The 13,857-nt window shown below is 43.8% G+C and overlaps 1 protein-coding gene and 1 long non-coding RNA gene across 2 annotated transcripts; both read left to right on the forward strand.

Moving 5' to 3' along the window:
- Positions 1-150: 150 nt before the first annotated feature.
- On the forward strand, positions 151-3,645 carry LOC142945940 (uncharacterized). The gene is made up of 3 exons (XR_012952957.1): positions 151-571; positions 703-790; positions 1,911-3,645. It is a non-coding gene; the product is annotated as an uncharacterized LOC142945940 (long non-coding RNA).
- A 3,417-nt stretch (positions 3,646-7,062) lies between these two features.
- LOC142945966 (uncharacterized) lies at positions 7,063-8,259 on the forward strand. The gene has a single exon (XM_076086906.1). The coding sequence runs from the start codon at positions 7,063-7,065 to the stop codon at positions 8,257-8,259; it is 1,197 nt and encodes a 398-aa protein (XP_075943021.1).
- The last annotated feature ends 5,598 nt before the right edge of the window (positions 8,260-13,857 follow it).

Raw genomic sequence — 13,857 nt, forward strand, 5'->3', positions numbered from 1 at the left:
AAGACAATAAAGAAATGTCAACGATAAAAAAATGAAATCACAGCCTTATTCTTGAACTGATGCTTGAAATAGCAGCGACAAATGGAAGAACCTCATCGGCTCACTTTGTTTCAACTAATCATATATTCATTACTTATAAATTACTTATTTTTGAACTATTGCTTCTTTCAGTTCATTTTACACTGATAACAGTACCTTGAGGGCAGAGCATTGTGGGAGGAGTAAGAGCTCAGTCTGGTGGATGAAGTTCATCGTCAGCGTCCCGTTCTCCAGATAATGTAGTTTCATGTCGATGGCTTTGTGTTCTTCCTTCACTCAACATGATACCTGTGAGGAGAAGAAGGTGGTGTAAATTTAAACACAAAGGCAGCTTTATTCAGCTTTGGCAGACTATTATGACACAGTTAACTATTTGTATGTTATCTAAAATGTTACATTTTTAGAGTGTGTCCCTGGCCTCTGCTCTTTCACTTAGGTCTTCACGTGGCAATAGAAAAGTTCCTCCTTAACATCGTCAGGATACAGATCATCTTCTCAAGTCCATTCAAAATGAAGACAACTACAATTATCTGTAAATATTAAGAGGGAATTGATGTCATCAATACGGATACATTTAATGAACTTCTGTTAATCTTGCAAATGTTAAAATGTGTGTCCTCTGCTATACGTTTTGACGTTACATGCTCTTTGGGTCACACGCAGGCTGCAGTCTGGAGGCCAGAATCTACAGGTGAGGCAGTGATGCAGGTCGGTGACGAAGGCTGAAGGCAAGATCTGGAACAGGTTGTTGGTGAGTTGAAGCTGTCTCTCAGAATTCACTGGCGACGGGTAGAGGTTGATGGCAGAGGCTGTAGGTGAAGGTTTGAGGTGTAGCAGTTTGCCAAAATCTTCAGGTGGAGGTGCAGGTTTCCAGAAAAACACCTTTCTGCTAGTATCTGAAAGTGTAGATGAAGACTGCAGGTTGCTGGCAGAGGCCGTAGGTGAAGGTTTGGGTTGCAGATGTCTACTATCCTCAAGTGGAGGTGGAGGTGCAGGTTAATGGCAGGGACCATAGGTGGAGGTTCCGGCAGTCTGCTAGTATTTGAAGGAGTAGACGGATGCTGAAGGTGTCTGGTGAAGTCTCGGGGCTGGAGCAGGACGAGGCTGTAGGTGGAGGAGGTTTCTGGAGCTGTCGTCCAGGATCGACAGGTGGAGGCCAGGGATGTAGATTGCTGTGGAGGGCTGGCGGCTGGAGGATTTAGGTTTCTGGCAGAGGCTGTAGGTGGAGGTTTGGCCTGCAGCTGTCTGCCACAATCTGCAGGTGGAGGCGGGTGACACAGTAATCCTTTCGAATTTGAGGTCCAGTCATTTTCTGATCAGGCATCGGACAAATAGTAGCTATTATCTTTTTACATTTGTTTGTTTTTAAGAGAAGATGATCAAATAAAAAGATTTTGATATTCATTTTGAGTAAATTCATCAATATAAGGAAAAGGTAAACGTTCAATTAATGGATATACCCATACTAATAAAGGGATTCCTTTCTTCAGTTAGATACGCGATTCATTTATTAATAAACAAAATAACAGAAAAATGAATATGATCATTCCCTAAGCTGAGGAAGGATTAAATGCCTGTTATTTCTTGCTGGTTAATTTTTTTTAAAAGAAGGGAGTGGGGAGTGACTTTTGTTTATAGCCTTAATTACATTGATTTTGCTCCTAGATGGGCAGTGGTGAAGTGGGCAATACAACCCCCCCCCCCCCCCCCCCCACATGCAAACTGTGTTAAGTGCCTGACTGTTTTCCTAGAATGTTTTGGTTTGTCATATTCATCTCAGAACATTCTGGATTCCAGATATACTTCTAAATTAACTCTGTACCTTATCAATACTCTGGGTATTTACTACTGTCTTATCGGTTCCCATTTAGAACTGGGTATCGGGGCGTCAAAGCAGGGACCCTGATCCAATGTGCATAGCTTGCATGGATGCTAAACACGCTAAGACATCGCTGGCTGATCCCAGTCATGTTCGCACTGTGCGTCAATGCCAGAGAAAATCCTGGAAAGGAGGCTTAGAGTTGCGGTATCCAATAAGCAGGACCCTTGCCTGTCAGGAGCCACACCAAAAGCCACAACCAGCACCGATCAGCCGCGAGCCTCATCGAGCTAGGCAGACATGATGGATGCTGAAAGCCCGAAAATGCCTCTACCGAAACGTGAGGACACAGAGGGTGATGCCAACTCTGACCTCCTAGACATGGACGAAACGTTCCTGTCCAACAGTCTCGACCCACTAATGAATCCAACGCTGTTCTCCCAGTGGTCTGCAAACAGGCCGTGCCCAAAGTGGGGATACAATGGCCGGCAGCCCAGGATGTTATCAGGGAGGAGAGACTTGTAAGGATGCGGCATATGACCCAGCCAAAGGTCTTTTCCGTCCAGCTCTTGAAAAAATGAGGGAGACCAGCACCCTCAGGAAACAAGAAGGTGAAGCCTTTGACCTGTGCTTACCCCGAAGACACATCCCTTGCCCCCCATAGGGACAGAGGGCTGTTTTTTCTGCTACAGCCACAGCAATAAGGGGGAGACAGGGAGGTGCCAGACCGCATAGACAGGCAGCTGGTCAGCAGCCTCAATCAGAAAATCCAAAGCCATGGGGCAAACACTCCTTTGCTGCAGTGGCAGCAAGAAACCGCCCATCCCCAGGGAAGAGAAGAAGAAGAGTACGACCTAACCATCCTTGCTTCTCCCTCTCCTCCTTCAAAGAAAAGAAAGGAGATAGAGGTGGGACAGAACCCACAAGTTCATGTTTCAGAATCTCTGGTGTTTTCCAGTTCTCCAGGGGAGTATCAGGGGCAGCGGGTAATGCAGTGTCACCAATCACTTCCACCCAGTTAGGAAAACAAAGAAATACATTTAGCATTTTTGCAGCCAGGCCACGAGCCGAGGGCGAAATGCTGCCCCAACTACAAAATAAAAACAAAATACATGCTCTGTTCAGCCCACTTAGCCCGGCAGACCAGTGGTGCGCATTCCCATGGGTTTTGTCCACTATTTGGTTAGTTCAATATAAACTGGACAAAGAGTCGAGAAATCGTGTGGAGCAGCACCAAGCTCCTGTCCCTTCGAGCAACACATGTTCCAGGCGTTTTGAACAGAGGTGCTGATCTTCTGTCCCGAGGAAACCCTCTGTATGGAGAGTGGACTCTCCTCCCATAGGTGGTGAAGCAAGTTTGGCAGAAATACGACCAGGCAGACGTAGATCTCTTCGCTCAGACGTGGTGTCATTGGAGCTTCCATAGTTCCATACTTTGTTATCAAAGAACCTTTTTTTACCTTTTCCCGACATAATTGAATATGATTTTTTTTATCATGTTTTTACAAACTAAACTATGACTTTTTGACATACTATAAGATGGCTTTCTTATAACTTTTTTTGAAAAGCTTTACTATGACCATTTTTTATTGCTTCATCTACTGTACTGTTTCATCCGGGTTTAATCTTACCTTAGTTTGTCTTGCTTTGTTGGGCCTCACTGTTGAACTTTGTGTTTTTTATTGCCTTGCTTTTGCTGCTTTGTCCACCAAAGCACTTTGTAAACTCTGTTTTTAAAAGTGCTATATAAATAAAGTTATTATTACGATACTTTTTGACATGCTAAAGTATGACTATTCTACTTTTTTGACACACAATACTATGACTTTCTATGAATTTTTTGACATAATGTCACGGGCTGTGAGTGTGGACCCAAATGCAGGCACAAACCAGGGATTATGGGTGAAAGGTTTATTGACAGGAAATCAAGGGGGGGGGGGGAATGACCAGAGCACCGCGGGAAAATCCAGGGAGGGTGAGGTAGGGCAGGGCAGGCAGACTGGGGAACCGGGAGGATGAAAAAAACTGCAGGAACAGAGAGACAGGGTTAAAGCACTGAAACAACACTTGGGAGAAAACTCTGAATTATCTTCAAACAGAGCGGCCAAGAACTACTAGCTACCACGTGAGCTGTAAACAACGATCTGGCGAAGAGTGGATGAAGAACCGGGGTAGATATACTGTTGGGTTGATGAGTTGATGGAGTGCAGCTGGTTTGACTGGGCAGGTGAGGTGAGTTGTAATTAGGAAGCCGGGAGGAGACCAGGTCAAAGCCCTGCCCATAAGATACACACACGGGACAAGCAGGAGGCACGGCCTGGCCGTGACACATAATTTACTATTGAACAAAAAAAAAAACTCCCGCGCATGATGACGGTCTATGTAACGAAACCAGGCGGCAACCTCCGGTTCTGCCGAGTGAAGCCAATGCGGAAGTGTGTTAAAACTTGCATTCTCTGATCACTCTACTTCTCTCTTGATTTATTACCTCAGTAAACATTGTAAACATGAGTTTATGGTCTCAATCTCTAGTTTCAAGTCTTCTTCAATACAGCATGATGTTCATTTAGTAAATGATGGTCCATTTAGGGTCAAATAGACCATAAAGTGTATTGTAATGGACTGAGTTATGTTATAAGTGTTATTGTGTTATCAATAAGTTGGTTATTGCATTTACTGAGGTCGGTGAAGGCCTCATGCCCTGCAAAGCTGTAAAACCTGTCAATCACCCTAGCTATGGGGGTGGGTGGCACACATGAGCGTACCTGGGATTGGCAGAGAGAGTGAGGGGGGATGTTGTTTGTGCTGCTAGCCTGTTGAGAGTTACCGGGAGCAGATGGAGAGCGTTTAACGGTATTGACTGTTGTTTAGCGTAGGCTACGGCTCACAGTAGCCTGTGTTCTGTCCGCTAATAAAACACCACAAATAAGATAACGCCTCGTAGCTTTCCTTACCAAGGGTCGTTACAGTATGTTTAACGGTAAGCTTACTGTGATTGACAGGTCGCTGCCGCTACCAGAGCATGTTCACGGCATCTCTACGTCCCTCCTCTGCATTTCAAATATTGTAACTTCACCAGATGCAAAAAAGTCAAGACAGTATTTTGCTTCACTGGTGTTTCCTTACTCTGAGTTTGTCCTGCATCCTCTGCTCTTAGATATCGTCTGTGACACGCAACACATCCAAAGTGAATAAAAGACGAAAATAAACTGATGTTCCAAACAAATTTTATGATATGTTATCATGTCTATTAATGTGAAAAAATTCACTTCTCCTAGACCCTGGGTCTGATTGGTACCAAATTTGCTGTGATTCATTATTGGATCTATATAATCAAAAGTTATCAAAGGCTTGTTGAAATCTTATTGCATTAGGAATATATGGACCAATAAATTTCATAGGGGCGTGGTCTTCTACAGCAATATATATAACTTCAAAACCATGTGGCCTATCCTCACGAAATCTGTAGCATATATTCACAGTGTGTCCTGTAACATTCCCTCAAATTTTTATTTCATACAACCACTAGGGGGCGATGCAGTAATACTCCCATTTCTTTGCATTTTTAGGCATTTTTCATCGTTTTCAGGCATTGTACTTTAACGAACTCCTCCCACAGAATTTATACGATCAACTTCAAATTTGGTCAAGATGATCTAAATACATTAATCATGAAAAGTTGCTAAAATGGTCTACTGACATTGAACGACCTTCGTTTTATGTGGCGCCCATGTCACGCACATTTCGTGCCGTTCGCCATGAAAGAGGAAGTTGTTGTAACTCCAAGGTACTTTATTCAATCTGCCCCAAATTTCTTATGCATGATGCTGGTCCAGGCCTGAGCACATTTCCATGCCAACATTTTCACAAAGTATAGCGCCACCTACTGGCAAAAGGAAATTACAAGTTTTATACTTTGATGTACTCCGACTAGGAAGTTGCCAAGATCAGTCTCAAATTTGGTAAGGTAAGCCGTAAGACAATGATGATGCTTCATCATGGATATGTTGAGTTGTCGTTAAACGCTGTTGCCGTGGCAACGCGTCATTCGCCATGAAAAATTAAGCTTATTTTTCTGTGGCTTAGGATGCTCAACAGGCCCTGGGACTTTGCACGGGTGTCATAAGTTATGGAAATAAATATTTCATATGGCTTTTTGGCTTGACCCTTTAAAATTGCGTCGATAGCGCCCCCTACTAATTTTCAAAAATGCAGCCCCAGCGCTACGTTTGACCTACATGTATGAAATTTGGTAGGCACATGTATCACATGGAGACTCGGGACAATGCTCTAAAATTAACGGGAAGTCAGCCATTTTGATTTTTGTGTGAATTTCCCCATGATTTCTAGTCGCTATACTTTAACGAACTCCTCCTAGGGACTTTGTCAGATCCACTTCAAATGTGGTCAGTACACCATCATTTAACCTCGTCTCTGAATAATGTGTAAGTGCAGATTAGCTGTAGTGACATGACCTACGTATATTACCCTGTACATAGTAGATCAAATACAGAACTCGCTGCAGTAATGATGTACCTGCTAATTATCCCAATATTGCAAGAAAGCAACCTCTTTTGTTTTCTGCCTTAGGAAACATTTTTGTTACGCATTTATTATGTTTGAATGGATTTACACACACGATGAGTCGCTTAGCTCCAGCAGCATGGGGGTACTCAGGTATGTTAGTGCTTGGCTGTGTGTCAGGATAAGGTGTAGCCAAATGATTTCAGTAGTTCCTGGCTGTCACTGCCACGACGGATCCCAGATGTTGATGCCGTTCCAAGCCACCTGCTCATACCCCCCTCACCAGCCCACCTGATGTGGTTGCATGAGGTACTTTATCCAGAGTCAAGCTACTCATGCATGAGCGGAAGCGTTTATACTCTGTGCGCTGTTTCGTTGCATTATTCTCCGAAACGCCAGAGGGCGTACAAACTAAATTAATTGTAAAAAAAAATGGACAAGTGTAACTGATGCAGCGACAGAGCACAGAGCAGCAGCGACAGAGCAGCACATCACCAGCCTGTAGTGTGGTGTGAACTGCAGCTGAGACAGCGAGGAGGCCATCGGATCACACACACCTTTACGCCTTTCACTCGCCTTCTGCTACATACATTTGTTTGTTTGTTTTTATGACAACTTCTGAGCAGAGCCATCACCTTTTCCCTCTCATTTCAGATAAACCAGAAGCAGGAACTTCCAAAATGGCCATTCAGCCAGGTCTGTGTGGAGATTGCAAACTCGCATACTCACAGTTAAGGGACGATTTTCACCGCCTAGAGTCTGAAGTCCGGAAAAGGGAACAGCTTATCGACGGATTCGTATCCGTAGCGGCGGCCCAGGCAAAGCATATCTCATCTATGCAATCTCAGCTGGTCTCGGACACTGCGGACACTATTCCCTGGCTACCCGGCCCTGCGGACGGGGAGGAGAGTCGGTCCTCCGACCACGAGCTGAGAGGACCTGCTATAGACCCGACCCATAGCTCCACTCCGAAACCGGCATCCTGGACGGAGGTGGTACGCCGCGGCCTCCTGAGAAAACCAGCTGGGGAGCTTCCATTAAACACCTCCAACCGCTTCGCAGTCCTGACGGAGAATACTCCCTCCCGGGCTTCCTCTACCCTTCACCCCTACTCGTTGGCGCAGACTGAGGTAACTCAACGGTTAGATGCAAGGCTTAGCGAGATAGAAGTATGGCTCCGCACCATGGAAGCTAAGACGCTGGTGACTGCGGGCGTAGCCGGTGCGGCCCAAACAGACGTGGCTCCCGCTAGCCGTCTCCCTGCAGCCCCCGAGCAGCCGGGGGGCCGGGTGACTGCTCCCGGGAGGCACTCGACTCGCCAGCAGCCACCTCGCGTTACAAACGGGTCTTCCGCACCCAGCAGAGTTGATTTCTCAGCTGAGAGACCGACTCTGGTCATAGGTAGCTCTATTCTGAGAAACGTGAAGCTAGCGAAACCAGAGGCTACAGTTACATGTATACCCGGGGCCAGAGCAGGCGACATTGAGTCCTATCTGAAAGTACTGGCTAAAGATGACCGTAAATACAGTAAGATTGTTATTCATGTCGGCGGGAATGACAGCCGACTACGGCTCTCTGAGATCACTAAAGTTAATGTGGAATCTGTGTGTACATACGCAAAAACCATGTCGGACTCCGTAGTCTTCTCTGGCCCCCTCCCGAATCTGACCAATGATGAAATGTTTAGCCGCATGTCATCGTTCCACCGCTGGCTGTCTTGGTGGTGCCCAGCAAACAATGTGGGCATCGTAGACAACTGGGACACTTTCTGGGGAAAACCTGGTTTGCTTAGGAGGGACGGCATTCATCCCACTTTGGATGGAGCAGATCTCATTTCTGCAAATCTGACCCAGTTTCTGTATGGACCTGGTCCATGACAACCCAGAGTTCAGACCAGGAAGCAGAGTTGCAGTCTTACACACTCCTCTGAGCTTCCATTAGAGCAGTTACTCACCCAGAACCACATGGAGACTGTGTCTGCCCCATGGCCACTTCAATTAATTAAATCAAAAATAAACGATCGAGGAGTTAAACAAAATAACCTAATCCAAGTTAAAACTACCGCAACAGTGCAACAAAATAGGATAATTAAATGTGGACTCTTAAATATCAGATCTTTGTCATCTAAAGCTGTACTAGTAAATGAGCTAATATCAGATAATCATATTCAACTATTTTGTCTTACTGAAACCTGGTTGTGTAATGAAGAATATGTCAGCCTAAATGAATCAACTCCTCCAAGTCATATTAAGACTCACATTCCTCGAGGCACCGGCCGAGGAGGTGAAGTAGCAGCCATCTTTGATTCAAGCCTATTATTAAACCCTAAACCTAAACTAGATTATAACTCATTTGAAAGCTTGGTTCTTAGTCTTTCACACCCAACGTGGAAAACAATACAGCCAGTTATATTTGTTATAGTGTACCGGGCCCCAGGTCCGTATTCTGAATTTTTATCAGAATTTTCTCAGGTTTTATCAAGTCTAGTCCTTAAAACAGATAAAGTAATTATTGTAGGTGACTTTAATATTCATGTGGATGTCGAGAACAATAGCCTCAGTACTGCATTTATCTTATTATTAGATTCGATTGGTTTCTGTCAGAATGTACAGAAACCCACTCACTGTTTTAACCCTCGACCTGGTTCTGACTTATGGCATTAACATAGAAGATGTAATAGTCTTTCCACAGAACCCTCTTTTATCGGACCATTATCTAATAACCTTTGAATTCCTACTAACGGAATGTACACCGGTAAGCAAGAGTTACTACACTAGATGTTTATCTGATGGTGCCGTAGCTCAATTTAAAGAATCGATTCCGTCTGTATTTATCTCAATACCATGCTTCAATATAACAGAGGACTCCTGTGATAACTTTAGTCCGACCCAGATTGATCATCTTGTCGATAGTGCTACAAGCTCACTGAGAAGGACACTAGACTCTATTGCTCCTTTAAAAAAGAAGTTAGTAAAACAAAGGAGGTTTGCTCCATGGTATAACCCTGAAACCCGCAAATTAAAGCAAACATCGCGAAAACTTGGAAGAATCTCGGTTAGTCTGGCAAGACAGTCTTAAAACGTATAAGAAGGCCCTCCGTAATGCCAGAGCAGCTTACTACTCATCGTTAATAGAGACAAATAAGAACAAGCCCAGGTTTCTCTTCAGCACTGTAGCCAGGTTGACAGAGTCACAGCTCTGTTGTGCCGAGTATCCCTATAGACCTCAGTAGTAATGACTTCATGAACTTCTTTAATGATAAGATTATAATTATTAGAGAGAATATAAACAATGTGCTGCCCTCGACTAGTACCGATCTTTCCACAAATAGAGTAACCTTAGAAACAGCTGTAAACCCTGATATATGTTTAGATGGCTTTACTCCCATCGACCTTGACAAACTGACTTCAACAATGCCTACATCTAAACCTTCTACCTGTCTCTTAGACCCTATACCGACTAGGCTGTTTAAAGAAGTGCTACGACTAATTAGCACGACTTTATTAGATATGATCAACCTGTCTTTACTAACAGGCCATGTACCACAGTCCTTCAAAGTAGCTGTAATTAAACCTCTTCTTAAGAAGCCCACTCTCGATCCAGAGGTGTTGGGCAACTATAGACCGATCTCTAACCTTCCCTTTCTCTCTAAGATCCTTGAGAAAGCAGTTGCAAATCAGTTGTGTGACTTTCTACGTAACAATAGTTTATTTGAGGATTTTCAGTCAGGATTTAGAAAGCATCATAGCACAGAGACAGCTCTGGTAAAAATAACTAATGACCTTCTAATCGCATCAGACAAAGGACTAGTCTCTGTTCTTGTCCTGTTAGACCTTAGTGCTGCGTTCGACACTATAGACCACTACATCCTGTTACAGAGACTTGAACATTATATTGGCATCAAAGGAACCGCACTGAACTGGTTTGGATTCTATTTATCGGATCGATCTCAGTTTGTTTATGTAAACGATGAAGCCTCGATGAAGACCGACGTCAATTATGGAGTTCCATAAGGTTCTGAGCTTGGACCAATCCTGTTCACCTTATATATGCTTCCTCTAGGCAATATTATCAGAAAACACTCTATAAACTTTCACTGTTATGCAGATGATACTCAATTATATATATCGATCAAACCAGATGAAACCAATCAGCTTGCTAAACTGCAAGCATGTCTTAAGGACATAAAAACCTGGATGACCTGCAACTTCCTGATGTTAAACTCAGACAAAACTGAAGTTATTCTACTAGGCCGAGAACACCTCCGACATCAGTTATCTAATGATATAGTTTCTCTAGATGGCATTGCGCTGGCATCCAGCAGCACCGTAAAGAATCTTGGAGTTACCTTTGATCAGGATTTGTCTTTTAACTCTCAGATAAAACTAATTTCTAGGACTGCCTTTTTCCACTTACGTAACATTTAAAAAATCAGGCACATCCTGTCTCAAAGCGATGCAGAGAAATTAGTTCATGCATTTGTTACCTCTAGACTAGATTACTGTAATTCCTTATTTTCAGGCTGCTCTAATAAGTCTCTGAAATCTCTCCAGTTGATCCAGAATGCTGCAGCTCGTGTACTAACAAGAACTAAGAAAAGAGATCATATTACTCCTGTATTAGCTTCTCTGCACTGGCTCCCTGTAAAATCTAGAATATAATTTAAAATCCTTTTACTTACCTACAAAGCTCGAATTGGTCAGGCACCATCATATCTTAAAGAGCTTATAGTACCATACTGCCCTACTAGAGAGCTGCGCTCCATTAATTCAGGGTTACTTGTGGTTCCTAGAGTCTTAAAAAGTAGGATGGGAGCCAGAGCCTTCAGTTATCAAGCTCCTCTTCTGTGGAACCAGCTTCCCGTTTCAGTCCGGGGGGCAGACACACTCACCACATTTAAGAGTAGGCTTAAGACTTTCCTCTTTGATAGTGCTTATAGTTAGGGCTGGCTCTGGCTTGCCTTGGACCGGCCCTTAGACAAATTGGTATAGGCAAAAACTACAGGGGGTCTTCCTGGGATACACTGAGCACCTCTCTCCTCTTCTTCACCTCTGTCTGTATGCATTGATGTCCCATTAATGCTCATTACTAACTTTACTTCTTCCCCGGAGTATTTGTGCTTTCTCGCCTCACAGGTTCCCATGACCGCAGTTTTATCTGGACACTGGTCCTTCAACCATCCATGGCCCTACTGACACCTACTACGATCTTCATTATTAACCCTATTACCGATACCATTAATGCACAGTACTGATTTTGTCTCTTCCCCGGAGTCCTTGTGCTTTCTCTCCTCACAGGTTTCCATGGAGCATGGTTTCATCTGGACCCTGGTCCTTCCTCCTACCATGGCCCTGCTGACTCCAACTGCTAATATCACTTTTATTATTACTCGCATTACTATTTCATATTACCGATACCATTAATGCACATTATTGACCTGCTTCTTCACCAGAGTCTCTGTGCTTTCTCGCCTCACAGGTTCCTGTGTATCCGGGTTATACCTGGACCAGGTCTTGCCTCCTGCCGTGGTTCTGTCATACATTGAATGTGCTGTAACTCTGTAAATGGTGTTCATTCTGTACACATGACATCTATTGCACTTCTGTCCATCCTGGGAGAGGGATCCCTCCTCTATAGCTCTCCCACAGGTTTCTTCCTCTTTTCTCCCCGTTAAAGGTTTTTTTTGGGGGAGTTATTCCTGTTCCGATGTGAGGGTCCTGGGACAAGAGGATGTCAAATGTGTACATATTGTAAAGCCCTCTGACACAAATTTGTAATTTGTGATTTTGGGCTATACAAAAATAAATTGAATTGAATTGAATTAACTCAGATATGCCATAGACTGTAATAACCTGCAAAATGCATTAAACCGACCTCCACAATGGCGAAAGAGATTGTAATGATCGGTAACCTCTTATCTCATAATCATGGACTCTACTTTACTGCCTTTGTACAAGACCTGAAAAGAAGTCAAGTATTACATGCATTATAAAGAAACAAAGGTTGAATATCTTGTAAACAATTTCATTTGGCTGCAAAATATTTACTCAAATGAAGATTTTTAAGATCTCCTGTCTCCAAAGCATTTAAAAGTGAATTGGCCTTCTTTATATAACCGCTAGACATGTAAATAGTGTTTTTATCAGCGAACTGCGGGCCTCGCACCGGCTTCACAGGGCTGAGTATAAACTAAGCTTCAGTGTATTACCTGCAGTCATTTTACACTGTTAGCGCTGCCAGCACTGTTAGCACTGTTAGTGCTGTTAACTTCCAGCCGCCGGCTCAGCCGTTGCCATGTTGAGAGCTGTGGGGAGGCACTAGACACGCTGGCCTCCACTCTGTGAGGCGAGAGCCTGGTAGACCTGGAAGACGACGCCAAAATTGTACGCAGGGGCGTTTCTAGGATTCAAAGAAAGGGGGGGCTTAACCCCAAGGGGAGCGTGTCATGTTTGCGCGCATGGGGGCCTATTTGGGGCCTCAAAAATCCATTGTTTCATAGATTGGTTCAATCAGAGAGTGTGATTTTGAAATGGAAGGCACCCAATGCATTCAGTATAATCAAGTCAAACTAGGATTACAATGTACAGAGAAAAATACTATAGGACTAGATCCGGATAGGACTTTCCGCTTTGACATGATTTTAATCAGTCTGAAGTAGGGCTGGGCGGTATACCGGTTCAACCAGTATACCGGTTTTAATTTCCCGTACGATATGAATTTTTCATATACCGTCATACCGGTGCACAGCCGAAACAACTTCTGTCGCTCTTCAACAGGCAGCAAAATATATTGTTCGCTGCTGTGAGCGCTACTTCTTCTTCTAGTTTTACGGCGGTTGTCATCCATCTTATTGGTGCATTACTGCCACCTACTGCTCCGGAGTGTTAATCAGACAATAGATCACTGTGACCGCTACGGTCGGAGCTAGTTAACTTAAGTGTATTGAGACACTTGTATAACAACAATTAATAACCCACAACTAATGCTATTTAACAGGGCAAAACACCACGACACAACAGTTTGTGACACAAACAATTTGTAACACTAATAATTGTACATTTAAAAAATGTCATCGCCGAACTGCATGCTGGGTACAGCTAGCCAACAACAGTCTGCTAACAGCTAGGAGAGGCTCTGTCGCTCCAGTAACGTTACATTAAAGAACAGAAAAGAGCGATGCAGGATGAACAAAGACTGAACAACAAAAGGTATTTTGGTTAGACACATATGCAACGCTGCTTACCGTGTAATATGTGTGGTATTTGTTATAAATGTACGTTGGTACAAGGGTGACAAGAAGCTGTACTTGGAGGGGTTTAGGACCCAGGGGAATGTAGGTGAAGGAAACAGGAAGTGACGGAACGGAAGATACGCCACACAAACAGCTGTTCACCGCTCGCTGGCCAGTTGGCCGGCGGTTCTTTTCAGTGTTAATTAATTAATGCTTTAACGCGGAAAAAAAAATACCGCGATAT

Source organism: Anarhichas minor, unplaced genomic scaffold, assembly GCF_050575085.1.
Source record: "Anarhichas minor isolate MPS153535 unplaced genomic scaffold, ASM5057508v1 ptg000009l, whole genome shotgun sequence".
In the NCBI taxonomy this organism is placed as follows: Eukaryota; Metazoa; Chordata; class Actinopteri; order Perciformes; family Anarhichadidae; genus Anarhichas; species Anarhichas minor.

Excerpts from the sequence above, each read along its gene's own strand:
- LOC142945966 (XM_076086906.1), top strand. The coding sequence starts at position 7,063 with ATGGCCATTCAGCCAGGTCTGTGTGGAGATTGCAAACTCGCATACTCA.